General features: G+C 44.1%; 1 protein-coding gene across 4 annotated transcripts in view; it reads right to left on the bottom strand.

Annotated features, from left to right (window-relative positions):
• Window positions 1–16,068, bottom strand: part of GABRR3 (gamma-aminobutyric acid type A receptor subunit rho3) — a 91,891-nt gene that overhangs the window by 22,318 nt on the left and 53,505 nt on the right. For all 4 annotated transcript variants that reach the window (XM_073668164.1, XM_073668165.1, XM_073668167.1 and 1 more), the window contains one exon: window positions 7,229–7,311. In XM_073668164.1, the coding sequence (XP_073524265.1) occupies window positions 7,229–7,311 (83 nt within the window). The remainder of the gene's footprint in view (window positions 1–7,228; window positions 7,312–16,068) is intronic.

Raw genomic sequence — 16,068 nt, 5'->3', positions numbered from 1 at the left:
GAATGGGCAAAGATTGCCAATTCTAGATGTGTCATTCTTTTAGAGTGCTACCCAAAGAGACTAAATGCTGTCATAATGGCAAAGGGAACTTCAACAAAGTATCAGTATAAGGGTGTGCATATTTAAGCAACCACATTATTTTAGTTCTTTATATTTATTTTTCCACTAAAAAGATTTCAGTTTAGTTTGCAATTGAATTGTACAGATTATGGGCGACATTGAAGGCGGAAAAAGTTCTGAAATTCTTCTTCTTGGTATAATTCTTTCTACATGGCAAAAACCTGGGGTGTGTAAACTTTTTATATCCACTGTAAGAATATGTAAGTAGAACATGGAGAGGAACACTGTTACAGATTTTGCATATGGACCCAGAAGCTTCAAAACAAACCATATCAGATGACACAACAGTGTCACACAGTGACACAACAGTGTCACACAGTGTTTTAAGAGACTCAGAAAGAGAATAGGAGGGATCCAATGGCTGGATGTCCTTAAGGACAAAAATGTCCAGGAAGGATGGGAAATTTTTAAAAATGAAATTCTCAAAGCACAATCGTTAACAATCCCGAAAAGTAGGAAGAATGGGAAGCATTTAAGGAAACCAGGATGGATGAACACAGAACTTAAACACATGCTAAAAAGAAAGAAAGAAATGTTTATTAAATGGAAAGAGGGAGGCATATCTAAAGAAGATTATAATGCAGTCTGCAGATCCTGTAGGGCACGTATCAGGTTAGCTAAAGCTGACAATGAATTAAGGCTTGCAAGAGATGTCAAAAGCAATAAAAAAGGATTTTGGGGGTATGTCAAAAGTAAAAGAAAAGTCAAAGATGCTATAGGATTTTTACAGGATGAAAATGGAGAAATGGTAAGAGAGGATGTTGAGAAGGCCGAACTTTTTAATTCCTATTTTGCATCTGTTTTCTCTCAGAAAGAAAATGTAACATCAACTGATCTTCACTGTCCTTTTAAAGGAATAGAGGAATCCAAGTTATCTGTAAACAGAAAGATTGTGAGGGAATATTTAGCTAACATAAATGAGTTCAAGTCTCCAGGTCCAGATGAATTACACCCCAGAGTACTGAAGGAGATCGTAGAAGAAATTTTAGAACCACTCTCCATAATCTTTGAAAATTCTTGGAGAACAGGAGAAGTCCCAGAAGACTGGAGAAGAGCAAATGTTGTTCCTATCTTCAAAAAGGGGAAGAAGGTGGACCCAGGGAACTATAGGCCGGTGAGTCTGACTTCTATACCAGGAAAGATCTTTGAACAAATTATTAAACAACATGTATGTAAGTACATGGATAAGAATGAAGTGATTAACCAGAGTCAGCATGGGTTTGTAACTAACAAGTCATGTCAGACTAACTTAATTTCCTTCTATGACAGAACCACTGACTGGGTGGATCAGGGAAATGCTGTAGATATAGTATATCTTGACTTCAGCAAAGCATTTGACAAAGTATCTCACACCATCCTTATTGAAAAAATGACCAAGTATGCAATGGACCAGGCAACTGTTAGGTGGATTCATAACTGGCTTAGTGATCGGACTCAAAGGGTGGTTGTAAATGGCTTCACATCCAGCTGGATGATTGTCTCAAGTGGGGTACCACAGGGCTCCGTCCTGGGACCTGTATTGTTCAACATCTTTATCAATGATTTAGATGAAGGAATTGAGGGTAAACTGATTAAATTTGCTGATGACACAAAGCTAGGAGGGATAGCTAATACTAGAGAAGAGAGAGAGAGGATTCAAAAAGACCTAAATAAACTGGAGCAGTGGGCAGCAACCAACAGAATGGTTTTTAACAGGGAAAAATGCAAAGTACTACATCTGGGCAATAAAAATGAAAAAAGCATATACAGAATGGGAGGAATAGAGCTAAGCAACAGTACATGTGAAAAAGACTTAGGTATACTAATAGATCATAGACTGAACATGAGTCAACAGTGTGATGCAGCAGCAAAAAAGGCAAATACAATTCTGGGATGTATTAACAGAAGCATACAGTCTAGATCACGTGAAGTCATTATCGGTCTTTACTCCTCTTTGGTCAGACCTCATCTGGAATACTGTGTACAGTTTTGGGCACCACATTTTAAAAAAGACATAGACAAACTGGAGCAAGTTCAGAGAAGAGCGACCAGAATGGTGACTGGTCTGCAAACCATGTCCTATGAGAAACGGTTGCAGGATTTGGGAATGTTTAGCTTGCAAAAAAGAAGACTGAGAGGAGACTTAATAGCTGTCTACAAATATGTCAAGGGCTGTCACATTGTAGAAGGATCATCTTTATTCTCATTTGCACAAGGAAAGACTAGAAGCAATGGGATGAAACTAAATGGGAGGAGACACAGATTAGATATTAGAAAAAACTTTTTGACAGTTAGGGTGATTAATGAGTGGGACAGGCTGCCACGAGAGGTGATGAGTTCCCCTTCAATGGACGTCTTCAAACAGAGGCTGGACAGACATCTGTCTGAGATGATCTAGTGAATCCTGCTTTGAGCAGGGGGTTGGACCAGATGACCCAGGAGGTCCCTTCCAACTCTACCATTCTATGATTCTATGATTCTATGAAATAGTTATATGTTTTGTGCTTTGTTTGCACTAGTGTGCTTTAATTAAATTACTTATTTATTTTACTCACTTATATAGCGCCATTAATTCCACAGAACTTTACAGACATTATGTGCACTGTCCCCATTGGGGCTCACAATCGACATTCCCTATCAGTATGTCTTTGGAGTGTGGGAGGAAACCAGAGAACCCGGAGGAAACCCACGCAAACACGGGGAGAACTTACAAACTCCTTGCAGATGTTGTCCTCAGTGGGATTTGAACCCAGGACCCCAGCGCTGCAAGGCTGAAGTGCTAACCACTGAGCCACCGTGCTTTAAAGAAGACATATTTGTCATACATATGTCAGTTTTTTTACCTGGTGTAAATGACGCTGCTCTCCTGAATCTAACATTGTTTTTCTTATGTTCTTGCTCTTCTCCGTTCCTGAGATTTGATCCTCTCTTCTCTGAATATATGTAGTCTTTTCAGCCAACTGGGAGTGGTTCTCAAGAAGACTCCCATACAGAATAGTTTATGAACATGCCTACTTGGCTAAAAAAAAGAGGATGAGGAACTAAAGAAAACAATGCCAGATTCGGGAGAACAACGGCATTTACACAAGGTAAAAAAAAAATTATTTTATTTTAGCAGCGTGAGCACAAACTCTGGCGAAATTCTCATTTCTGGGAGGTGAGAGGGACGCAAATTCTATATAGACTGTACACTACTTTTTGTTTGATGACCTATTCTTGGGATAGGTCATCAATGTCTGATCACACGGGGTCCGCCACCCGACACCCCCGCCGTTCAGCTGCTATCAGTGGCGGCGGCTGACTCACTTGCAGAGCTGGCCATCTTCTGGTAGAGGCCGAAGCTTGGTACTACACATCCGCCACCTATACAAATCAGTAGGAGGCAGATGTGTAGTACCCTGCAGCAGCCACTATCAGAAGACGGCCAGCTCCGCAAATGAGTACCTCCGGCTGATGGCCGCAGTGCCGCCGATGACAGGCTGATCGGCTGGGGTGTTGGGTGTCAGACCCAAGCTGATCACTCATTGATGATCTATCCTAAGGATAGGTCATTTATCAAAAAGTAGTGGACAACCTTTTTAATATCAAATAGAGCTTTTTACTCAGATTTGGACAGGATTCAGCATGAGCAGTTTAATTGTTGAATGCGGGTCCATAAAGTAAAATAGGAAAATCAATTCACCTATTTTCCTAATAAATTTGTCAAAAAGCGAAGTACAAGTATGGTAAATTAATTCTGAAGTGTATCCCAATGGGCAGTGAATCAGTGAAGCATAAATTGGTAACATTTTGGACACCTCTTGCCGGGAGCCTGACCCTTACCATATACAGCGTATTATTTATCAGCTATGTAATACCATGTTCCCATGTATTATGAACTCAATTGCAAATTCATCCCTGGTTTCCATTAGTCCCAGCCATAGGCGGATTATAATGAGGGCAATCTGGGCTACTGCCCGGGGCTCCAGGTGTATAGATGGCGCCGAGTGGCCTCCTGCTGTGTATAGATGGCTACGTGCGGCCTCCCGCTGTGTATAGATGGCTAAGTGCGGCCTCCCACTGTGTATAGATGGCACCGTGCGGCCTCCCGCTGTGTATAGATGGCTATGTGCGGCCTCTCGCTGTTTATAGATGCCATCGTGCGGCCTCCCGCTGTGTATAGATGTCTACGTGTGGCCTCCCACTGTTTATAGATGGCTACGTGCGGCCTCCTGCTGTGTATAGATGACTACGTGCGGCCTCCTGCTGTGTATAAATGGCACCGTGTGGCCTCCCGCTGTGTATAGATGGCTACATGCGGCCTCCTGCCGTGTATAGATGGCGCCGTGCGCCCCCCTGCTGTGTATAGTTGGCTACGTGCGGCCTCCTGCTGTGTATAGATGGCACCGTGCGGCCTCCTGCTGTGTATAGATGGCTACGTGCGGCCTCCCGCTGCGTATAGATGGCTACGTGTGCTCAATATTAAGCCATACAATTAATGTAAGGCTATATGCCCACGATGCAGAAATGCTCCGGATTTTTTTTGAGCGTTTCTGCATCTCCCTGGCAGAAAAAACGCATGCGGATTGTACATGTGGATTGTACATGCGTTTTTCCTGCCGGGGACAAGCGGATGTGAAGCGTTCTTCACATGCATTTCCCCATGCGGGTTGTCAAGCGCTTTCCAAGCGATTTTAGCATCACTTGGAAAAGTACTTGACAACTTGGTCACACTATATAAATCCATGCAACCGGCATGGATTTATATAGTGTGACCGTAAAAGAATGGTAAAAAATAAAAAATAAATATATACTTACCTTCTGATGGCCTGCCGACGTCAGCGGTCGCGTGACCCATCACATGACTAAATGACGTCACCACAGGTCCTTTAGTCTACCGCGAGCTGCCGGCAAGCCAGGATGCATCGGATAAAGACACCGGGGGCCATCAGAAGATAAGTATAATGTATATTTTTTATTTTATTCTTTTTTTTACAGGTTCTATGGTACCCAGGTCCGGAGGAGAGTCTCCTCTTCTCCAGACCCTGGTACCATCCGCACATTGAAACGCATGTAATGCTCATCTACATATGCAGTGATGCGGATTCCATACGTTCCATTTCAAGTCAATGGCGTCGAAAACGCAGCGCTTGCGCAAAATAATTGGTAGTGCTGCGTTTTTTTCCGCAATGATAATCCGCAGCGGAAATTTCCGCAGCATGTGCACAGCACATGCGGATTATCATTGGGGAACATGGCAGGCCTTCTACCAAGCGTTTTTAAGCGTTTCTGCAGCGGAATTGCCACTGCGGAAACGCTTAAAAAACACATAGTGGGCACACAACCTAAAAAAAATTATTATAATTAATATATTAATATTGTGCCAAATTAATTTCACGTGAACTATCACATGATCTATCACAGGGGATCATGTGACATGTGATACATCAGGTGTGTGTGTGTAGGGGGGGCCACACCTTCTAAACTGCCCGGGGCCCTTGCTACTCTTAATCCACCCCTGGTCCCAGCCCAAACACACACTTTGGAATATAGTCTATACGCGCCCTCCATTACACCACAGGGCAACCAGTCCTCGATAAGCTCTTCTGCTGACAACTGGGCTCATGTTTCTTGATTCACAGCAAGGGCTCATTCACACATCACTGATTTTTTTCATACGTAAAAAACTAACTGATTCCCATCAGTGTTCACACATACGTGTAAAAAAAATCATCCAAGTTGCATCCAGAAAACTGGGACAATTTTTTTCTCATTTGTCATCCATATGTAATCTGATTTTATACAGCAGTAGTTATTAAAAATTTACATGACCAAGTAAGGTTTAAAGTATTGCAATTTAGCTATAAGAATTGAATGCTATATAGTGTTTTTTTTTTTTTTTTTTGCACACCCATAGACTTGAATGTGCGAGTATCATCCGACACACGGAAGAAACTAGTGCATACTCTGACTTTTTTCTCGCGCAGATTCGGTGAGTGAAAAAAATCACTCAAATCACTCAAAAAGCACTGTAGCATTGAATAACATTAGTCTGAGTGTTGCCCGTGTGCTGTCCATTTTTTCATAGACTGCATTTGGACTGAATATAAGATCCCCTAAACTTAGACTTAGTGTCAGTTTTTACCATCAAAATGTAATCAGTTTTTCTCACATACAAAAAAACTGTTAGAGGTTTTTCAAGTATTTTCTACCAAACACTGCATGAAAAACAGACAGCAACTGGATGGCACGTATATAGCATCCGAACACTGTCCAATTTTTTTCTCAGACCCATAGATTAGTATTAACAAGATTGATCCGTGAATGAGATAAAAAAAACAGAAATATCTGTGTTTTGCTCTAGATGACTTGGTCTGAAAACACAGTCTGAATGGGGTTTCATCAGAGAAAATAACTACACCCCAGTCCTCGGCAGTCCAATTCCTGTAAATCCTGCAAAGTGATTTTCTCTGATGAGGCCTCTTTCAAACTGACTGGGACACCTAGAAGGATGAATGTCCGGAAAAGAAAAGTTGAGCGCTACCATGAGTCCTGTGTCATACCACCAGTAATGCAGACCATTCATATCTGTCGTTGCCTTTCATCTAGGGGCGGGGGCACACTCACAATTTTGCCTAAAAACACTGCCATGAATATACTGTAGAATGGGATCTAAACTTCCTCCAAGAGCAACTTCTGTGAACCATCCAGGAGCAATTTGGTGAATTTTTCCAGCATGATTGAGACCATGTCACAAGGTGAAAGTGATTACTGATTAGCTCGGTAAACAAAACATTGAAAAATTAGTTCCATGGCCAGGAAACTTTATGTGTTTCTCAAGAAAAGTTTAAAATCTTATGAAATGCTAATAATTGTACTTCAGTAACCATAGAAACATCTGACTAAGGGATCCAAAAAGACTGACGTGGCAAACTTTGTGAAAACTAAATTTGGCTCAGTCTCAAAAGTTTTGGCCACGACTGTAGTCAGACTGTGCAATGCTCGACCACAAGAGGTAGTAATGGCAGATACTATATCAGCATTTTAAAAATGAACTGATAATCATATGATAAAGAAAATGTATATTTTTCGCATATTCTACATAATAAAACTGAATTATGTTCTTAAAGTAATATAGAAACCTACTTACAACTTTCCAGTTCTAAAGAACAGTTCTGGGTGTCCAGAGGAAATCTGCTGAAATCCATGAAGCACATCGACGATACGGTTATCCTGTAACATTACAGGAAATAATGGTGTTATACACTGTAAAACTAAATATTAGACAGATTATTTCTGCATTGATTTTATCACATAGCTATATGTTAAAATGTTACTATTTTGAGCAATTAATATCAATTAATGAACCAGAATTGTTCCCATTGCAAAAAATGGTTTTGTCAATTTTAAACTCTTTTGTGAAGTACTATAGTGTTAACCCAGGTGTGGGAAAGACTAAGTTCAACACAGAGGGAAAAGGGAAAGGGGGGGAGTGGAGACCTCCTAGACTGGTCTAGTTTCACCCTGTCTCAACTACCGTCCCTATATTGGCTCTGCACAAATTGCCGTACGCGTGACTTGCCCTGACTTTCCCTGGCGTATGGCTTAGGCTGGGGACGGGAGGAGATGAGCACTAGTTGATCTCCACTATACTCTATAGACAACAATGGTAGACAAACAGGGGGGATTGCTTAGCTTTAGACAACTCCAGACAAATGCACATAGGGCCTCAAGTTCCAGAAAGGACGAATCACTGCTCTTGTTAAAGCCTCACAAGTAAGTAGTAATGAATATTGCTAACACCTCCCTCTCAGACACACCAGGTATTTATACACCCAGGCCAGGGAGCTAATTAGCCAGAGGAAGGTAGCCGCTGGGTTCTAGAGACAGCCAGCCTCTAAGAAGATGTCTGTAATGCCAAACGTAGAGATCTCCTGCAACAAACTGCAGGGCAACTGTCTGTCACCTCTGATACATCCGTGACATATAGTCACCTTTTCACGGCACAATTTAAGACATACTGTATATATTTTACATAACAAGTTGAGTGGTGTTATAAATACACTAGATGGTGGCCCGATTCTAAAGCATTGGGTATTCTAGCATATGTCTCCCGACCCTCCTTTATAATGCCCCATGCAGGAAGTCACATCCCCCGTATATAATACCCCATGCATATAATACCCCATGCAGGATGTCACATCCCCCGTATATAATACCCCATGCAGGATGTCACATCCCCCCTATATAATGCCCCATGCAGGAAGTCACATCCCACTATAGTGCCCCATGCAGGAAGTCACATCCCACTATAGTGCCCCATGCAGGATGTCACATCCCCCCTATATAATACCCCATGCAGGATGTCACCTCTCCCCCATATAATGCCCCATGTAGGATGTCACCTCTCCCCCCATATAATGCCCCATGCAGGATGTCACCTCTCCCCCCATATAATGCCCCATGCAGGCTGTCACATCCCCCCTATATAATACCCCATGCAGGATGTCACCTCTCCCCCATATAATGCCCCATGTAAGATGTCATCTCTCCCCCATATAATGCCCCATGTAGGATGTCACCTCTCCCCCCATATAATGCCCCATGTAGGATGTCACCTCTCCCCCCATATAATGGCCCATGCAGGATGTCACCTCTCCCCCATATAATGCCCCATGTAGGATGTCACCTCTCCCCCATATAATGCCCCATGTAGGATGTCACCTCTCCCCCCATATAATGGCCCATGCAGGATGTCACCTCTCCCCCCATATAATGCCCCATGCAGGCTGTCACATCCCCCCTATATAATACCCCGTGCAGGATGTCCCATCCCCCATAGTGCCCCATGCAGGTCCCCTATGGCCCCATACAAAAAAAAAAAAAATCCAATACTCACCTCACTTCTCAGCTGCTGCTCCGGATTCCAGCGTAGCCGGCATCTTCACGCTGTGCGCTGTGATCGGTCAGGAGAGAGAGCGGTGTTAAGACGTCACCGCGCCCTCTGACCTGAAACGTCACAGAGCATCAGCGGAAGACACAGGAGCTGCTGCGCAGGCACGGGGAGGGGTAAGTATGACGCCGGGTGCCGGGGTCCTGATCGAGCGGGGGGAGGGACGGGAGGAGAGGAGAGGGGAGGGGAGAGGAGGGGAGGGGAGAGGAGGGGAGGGGATGGGTAAGTATGACGCCGGGGTCCTGATCGAGCGGGGGAAGGGACGGGAGGAGAGGAGAGGAGAGGGGAGGGGAGAGGAGGGGAGGGGTAAGTATGACGCCGGGGTCCTGATCGAGCGGGGGGAGGGACGGGAGGAGAGGAGAGGGGAGGGGAGAGGAGGGGAGGGGTAAGTATGACGCCGGGGTCCTGATCGAGCGGGGGGAGGGATGGGAGGAGAGGAGAGGGGAAAGGAGGGGAAAGGAGGGAAAAGGAGGGGAAAGGAAGGGAGGGGAGTCACACTTGTCCTCGGGAGATAAGCGGCTGTAGCAGTTAGAAAATGGCATTGCTAATATTCATCTTTCTTCTCTTCTTACAGGTATATATTTTTCACTCCTTGTGTGATCTATCCTGAAAACTGCCTTGTATTTCCATGCAATGCTCTGCAGTCTATGACTGGTATATATTTTTCACTCCTTGTGTGATCTATCCTGAAAACTGCCTTGTATTTCCATGCAATGCTCTGCAGTCTATGACTGGTATATATTTTTCACTCCTTGTGTGATCTATCCTGAAAACTGCCTTGTATTTCCATGCAATGCTCTGCAGCCTATCACTGGTATATATTTTTCACTCCTTGTGTGATCTATCCTGAAAACTGCCTTGTATTTCCATGCAATGCTCTGCAGCCTATCACTGGTATATATTTTTCACTCCTTGTGTGATCTATCCTGAAAACTGCCTTGTATTTCCATGCAATGCTCTGCAGTCTATGACTGGTATATATTTTTCACTCCTTGTGTGATCTATCCTGAAAACTGCCTTGTATTTCCATGCAATGCTCTGCAGCCTATCACTGGTATATATTTTTCACTCCTTGTGTGATCTATCCTGAAAACTGCCTTGTATTTCCATGCAATGCTCTGCAGCCTATCACTCGTATATATTTTTCACTCCTTGTGTGATCTATCCTGAAAACTGCCTTGTATTTCCATGCAATGCTCTGCAGTCTATCACTGGTATATATTTTTCACTCCTTGTGTGATCTATCCTGAAAACTGCCTTGTATTTCCATGCAATGCTCTGCAGCCTATCACTCGTATATATTTTTCACTCCTTGTGTGATCTATCCTGAAAACTGCCTTGTATTTCCATGCAATGCTCTGCAGCCTATCACTGGTATATATTTTTCACTCCTCTACGTTGTTTAATCCATGATACTTTAAGGTCATCACACTAACTTTAAGAGTTTATGATCCATGTTGAGTTTGCCAGTCTGTTTTTTTTTCTGCAGTTTTATTGTCTCCTGTTGTCTTAAGCTAGTGATTGATTGCTAACAAGTTAAATCTGTGTAGATCTAAGCAGAAACGTCCCTATATATTGAGACATAGTCAAGGGGCTGCATTTATGCGGGGGCATTTATGCATATAGCATTTATGAATACTTTATCGAAGTGCCCCGGCAGTTAGAAAATGGCAGTTGGACAGGGCAGGAGACAGGTAAGACATGCAAGACAATTAAACAAACTTGCTTGCAGGTCATCTTTTTGGCAATCAGTATTCACCATTTGTATCTGTGCCATTTATATTCTGACTGCTACAATCATCCACATTCACCGTTCTCCCACTGATTCGGCACACTTCATCCATATTAACCCCTCTCTCCTCTCTTCTCCTATGTACAGTTGTCATACTCTCTTCACAATGTTATACCACGCAGATCCATTCATTCCCACCATACAACACAGGAAACGCTCTCACAAATCAATCAACCATCTGCTCACTCTCTGTATCTTCCTTCTATTAGTCGCAGGTGATATTTCTCCTAATCCAGGACCCTCCAGTAATAATAACACTAACTCTTTCCCTGTTACATTCAGAAACCCTGCTAATCTCATTAATATTCCCTGCATATCTTCTGTCTCATTAAACTGTGCCCTTTGGAATGCGCGCTCAGCTTGTAATAAACTCTCTTACATCCATGACTTTTTCCTCTCTAATTCCCTCAACCTTCTGGCTCTCACTGAAACCTGGATCCAGCAGTCGGACACCACCGCCGCAGCTCTCTCCTATGGTGGCCTACATTTCTCTCATATCCCGCGACCTGACAACAGATCAGGTGGAGGTGTTGGTCTGCTTCTCTCAACAAAATGTACTTTTCAGGTTATCCCCCCTGTACCCTCCCTTATCTTCCCGTCTTTTGAGGCCCACACAGTCAGACTCTACCGACCCTTCTCCCTGTGAGTGACGGTTGTCTATCGCCCTCCAGGTCCCCCCCTTCAATTTCTGGATCACTTTGCTACCTGGCTTCCAAATTTTCTATCCTGCGACATCCCCACGATAATCATGGGAGATTTTAACATCCCAATTGGCGATCCTCTTTCCCCATCTGCCACGCATCTTTTATCACTAACCTCCTCCTTCGGCCTTTCACAGCTTGCTAACTCTCCTACACATGAGGACGGGAACACATTGGACCTGATCTTCTCCCGGCTTTGCTCAGTACATGACTATACTAACTATCCCCTTCCACTCTCTGACCATAACCTTCTTTCATTCTCTGTCAAGAACTGTGACTCTACTCAAGACACTCCCACCGTCCACACTTATAGAAATTTATGCGCCATTAACACCCAGAAATTTATAAAAAGGTTGCAATCATCATTGGCCCCAATCTCCTCCCTCTCATGTCCCGACTCTGCATTGAAGCATTATAGCGAAATAATGCTACGCGCCCTGGATGAAGCCGCACCTTCTACACAAAGAACAATTCGGCATAGACGGCGACAACCCTGGCACACACCTCAAACACGTTTCCTCCAGCGGTGCTCCAGGTGCGCTGAACGGCTGTGGAGAAAATCAAATCTGCCCGAAGATTTCCTCCATTATAAATTTATGCTGAAAACATATAACTCTGCCCTTCACCTCTCCAAACAAACCTACTTTAACAACCTCATCATCTCACTTTCCAATAATCCTAAACGACTCTTTGACACGTTTCATTCTCTCCTCAATCAAACAACACAGGCCCTGACCACCGACCTCAGCGCTGACGATCTGGCCAATTATTTCAAAGAAAAAATTGACCATATCCGACAGGAAATTTTCTCCCAATCCCCAAATGTTATGCATGCTCTCCCCCGCCACATTGTATCTTGCTCACTTTCTGACTTCGAACCAGTCACGGAAGATGAAGTGATCAGGCTCCTTGCATCTTCTCGCCCTACCACCTGCACCAGTGACCCTATTCCCTCACATCTCCTTCAGTCCCTTTCTCCAGCTGTCACCACTCACCTAACTAAAATTTTCAACCTTTCCCTCTCATCTGGTATCTTTCCCTCTTCTTTTAAACACGCCAGCATACAACCATTACTTAAAAAACCATCCCTTGACCAGAACTGCACGGCCAACTACAGACCTGTTTCCAATCTTCCCTTTATCTCTAAACTCCTGGAACGCCTGGTCCACTCCTGTCTCATCCACTATCTCTCAGACAACTCTCTTTTTGACACTTTACAATCTGGTTTCCGCTCTTTACATTCTACTGAAACTGCCCTCACTAAAGTCTCTAATGATCTACTAACAGCTAAATCCAATGGTCACTACTCCCTGCTGATTCTTCTGGATATCTCTGCAGCATTCGACACTGTGGATCACCAGCTCCTCCTCACTATGCTCCGCACTATTGGCCTCAAGGACACTGTTCTCTCCTGGTTCTCCTCCTATCTCTCTGACCACTCCTTCTCTGTGTCTTTTGCCGGCTCCTCCTCCTCCCTACTTCCCCTTACTGTCGGGGTTCCTCAAGGATCAGTCCTAGGCCCCATTCTTTTCTCCTTATACACCGCTCCTATTGGACAAACAATCAGTAGATTCGGTTTTCAGTACCATCTCTATGCTGATGACAGCCAATTATACACCTCTGCTCCGGACATCACCCCTGCATTACTACAAAAGACCAGTGATTGTCTTACTGCCGTGTCTAACATTATGTCCTCCCTCTACCTAAAACTGAATCTGTCAAAAACTGAACTACTCGTCTTTCCTCCCTCCACTAACCTACCTGTGCCTGATATTGCCATTTCCGTTTGTGGCTCAACCATTACTCCCCAACAACAAGCCCGCTGTCTTGGGGTCATTTTTGATTCAGATCTTTCTTTCACTCCTCACATCAAATCACTCACTCGTTCATGTCATCTACACCTCAAAAACATCTCAAGAATCAGGACTTTTCTCACCTTTGACTCAGCAAAAACTCTTACTGTAGCTCTTATTCATTCTCGTCTTGACTATTGCAACGCTCTACTAATCGGTCTCCCTCTTACTAAACTCTCCCCTCTCCAATCCGTCCTTAACGCAGCAGCCAGGATCATATTCCTCGCCAACCGCTACACCGATGCCTCTTCCCTGTGCTAGTCATTGCATTGGTTGCCCATCCAATATAGAGTTCAATTTAAACTTATCACGCTTACCCACAAAGCGCTCCATGCTTCAGTACCCCCCTACATCTCCTCCCTTGTCTCGTCTACCACCCTACACGTGCCCTCCATTCTGCAAATGACTTAAAACTAAAATCCTCCATAATCCGAACTTCCCACTCCCGTCTCCAAGATTTCTCGCGTGCTGCGCCAACTCTTTGGAATGCACTACCCAGGACAGTTTGATTAATTCCCAATACCCACAGTTTCAAGCGAACCCTAAAAACACATTTCTTTAGACTGGCGTATCGCCTAAACACACTCTGTCCGTCCCAGTTTTCCCCCATATTAAAATCTTCTTCAACTTCAGGTTCATACCAACCATGCACTCAATAGCCTCTGTCAGGACGGTACACATACTGGCAGGCGACCAGTCCATGTATTATTTATCCTATTTAGTATATCAAGGCTGCATTATACAATATATGTACATTCTACCTTTTGTGTCTCCTCCATTTCCTCATAGACTGTAAGCTTGCGAGCAGGGCCCTCACTCCTTTCGATATGAGATATGCTTTTTCTGTACTGTCTGTATATGTCCCCCCTAAAATTTGTAAAGTGCTGCGGAATATGTTGGCGCTATAAAAATAAAAACTATTATTATTATTATCTTCCGACGATAGCCGCATGTAGGTCAGTGGCGCCTGCGGTCGGGGGACTTATGCTGCGAGCAGCCGGCTGCATCTCCCGGCTGCATCGCCGCTGACCTCCGTGCCTCACCTGAGCCGCTAATGGCCGCCATGTTTTTCTGAAATGCCGCGTCGCTGATTGGCCGCGGCCGGACCAATCAGCGACCCGGAATTTCCAGGACAGACAGACAGAAAGACAGACAGAAAGACAGACAGACAGACGGGATAAGACAATTATATAGATAGATTATATTACTTATCCTGAACTGATCTCCAGTATTGGCTTGTACAGTTTTCCAGAGAAGTATTTATTATTCAGCAGGTTGATACTAGAAATGGTTGACAAGCTCATTGAGAGACACAATCCTTGCAGAGATTCCTTTTATACAAGTACAATCTACTGTACTACCAAGGTCTTAGGTGCATGTGTTTCATTGACGCAGACAATGGTGGACAGAAGAGGCAACTCTAGTTAGGTCCCAAACCCTTTAATCACAGTTGGCCTACCATGGACTCCTCTTTATAGACTAACTGCATTGTTAGCGAATGAGAAGACATCAAGTGTTCACATTGGGACGGATATAAAAGGGAGGGACCAATGAAATGTCACTGTAAAACCCTAGCACCATAATAGGAGCCCAATTTGATTTGAACTCTTATAAATGGAGTTATACAGTTATACAGATTAAAGGCTGGAGGCCTTGGATTTCTGCCTGCACCCCCTCCCCACTGTGAACAGGTAATTGAAGCAGATTATCTGATGGAGAGCAGACATGAAGAGGAGAATGGAATGAAAACCTAAACCAAAGCACAAAACGATAACACCACATATGATGTCATAGCTATAGAGAATGTGAAATCTGTAGTTATATGCTGAGAGGATTCAAATGTATATGGAGCACATGGTATGTCCCAAATTCATTATGTATTTTAGACACTTTTTGCATCAATGTTCATTTTTTGGTCTAGACCATTTTTTGGCACAGAATACCAGAGTACTTATTTTACAGCCATAAAGTGCTGAAAATAAATGTTTTCTGATGTGCAAAGCAATGTATTAACGTAACAAGATGGTAAAAATGTTGCAGATTATGTCAAAAGATATAATAGAAATGTATGTGACACTAAAAATGAAGTCTAACTTGATAGGCATCTTAGAAACTTGTATTTTTCTTTTGCATACTTCTCATAGACCATTGTGGCACCCCAGGGGTCTGGTTGCCACAGTAATAGAAATATTATGTCTGAGAGCAAGTGGGAGGTTTCTCTGGTCAGGAGCCCTAAGCATGCAACACGGCCCACCCAGACCTGGGAGGGGAGGAATCTGCCCTTATAAACTGGGTCTGGGGCGGGATTAGGTTAGTCAGAGCCTGGAGTGAAGTCCCAGACAGAGACGCAGTCAGGTCTGGAGGACAGCAGACATAGGGAAAGTGACAACAGGAGCTCTGTAGGAGCAGGAGCGAGTGCCAGAGGCTGGAAGCTAGATAGCTCGCCTTGGCTGAAGACACTAAACCCGGACACGGAGTCCGAGGCTGGGGGGACATCCAGGTCCAGCAGCAGAATCCAACCGGCAGGGGATTCCATGTCCTCTGGCCTTAGAAGCCCGGAGGCACGGTCACAAGCAAGGGACCAGCACCGCCATCGTGAAGCGGAGGCTAACGGAAGGCCCCAAGTCACCGGCCATACGGGTGAGCACCACACGGTATACTCAGGGACGTGGGCTACTTCTACCCGCACAC

This window comes from Phyllobates terribilis, unplaced genomic scaffold (genome assembly GCF_046119375.1).
Source record: "Phyllobates terribilis strain yellow unplaced genomic scaffold, ASM4611937v1 Scaffold_2__4_contigs__length_985480577, whole genome shotgun sequence".
NCBI classification, from domain to species: Eukaryota; Metazoa; Chordata; class Amphibia; order Anura; family Dendrobatidae; genus Phyllobates; species Phyllobates terribilis.
Note: the sequence above shows the minus strand (reverse complement) of the source record. Positions and strands in the feature narration are given on the sequence as shown.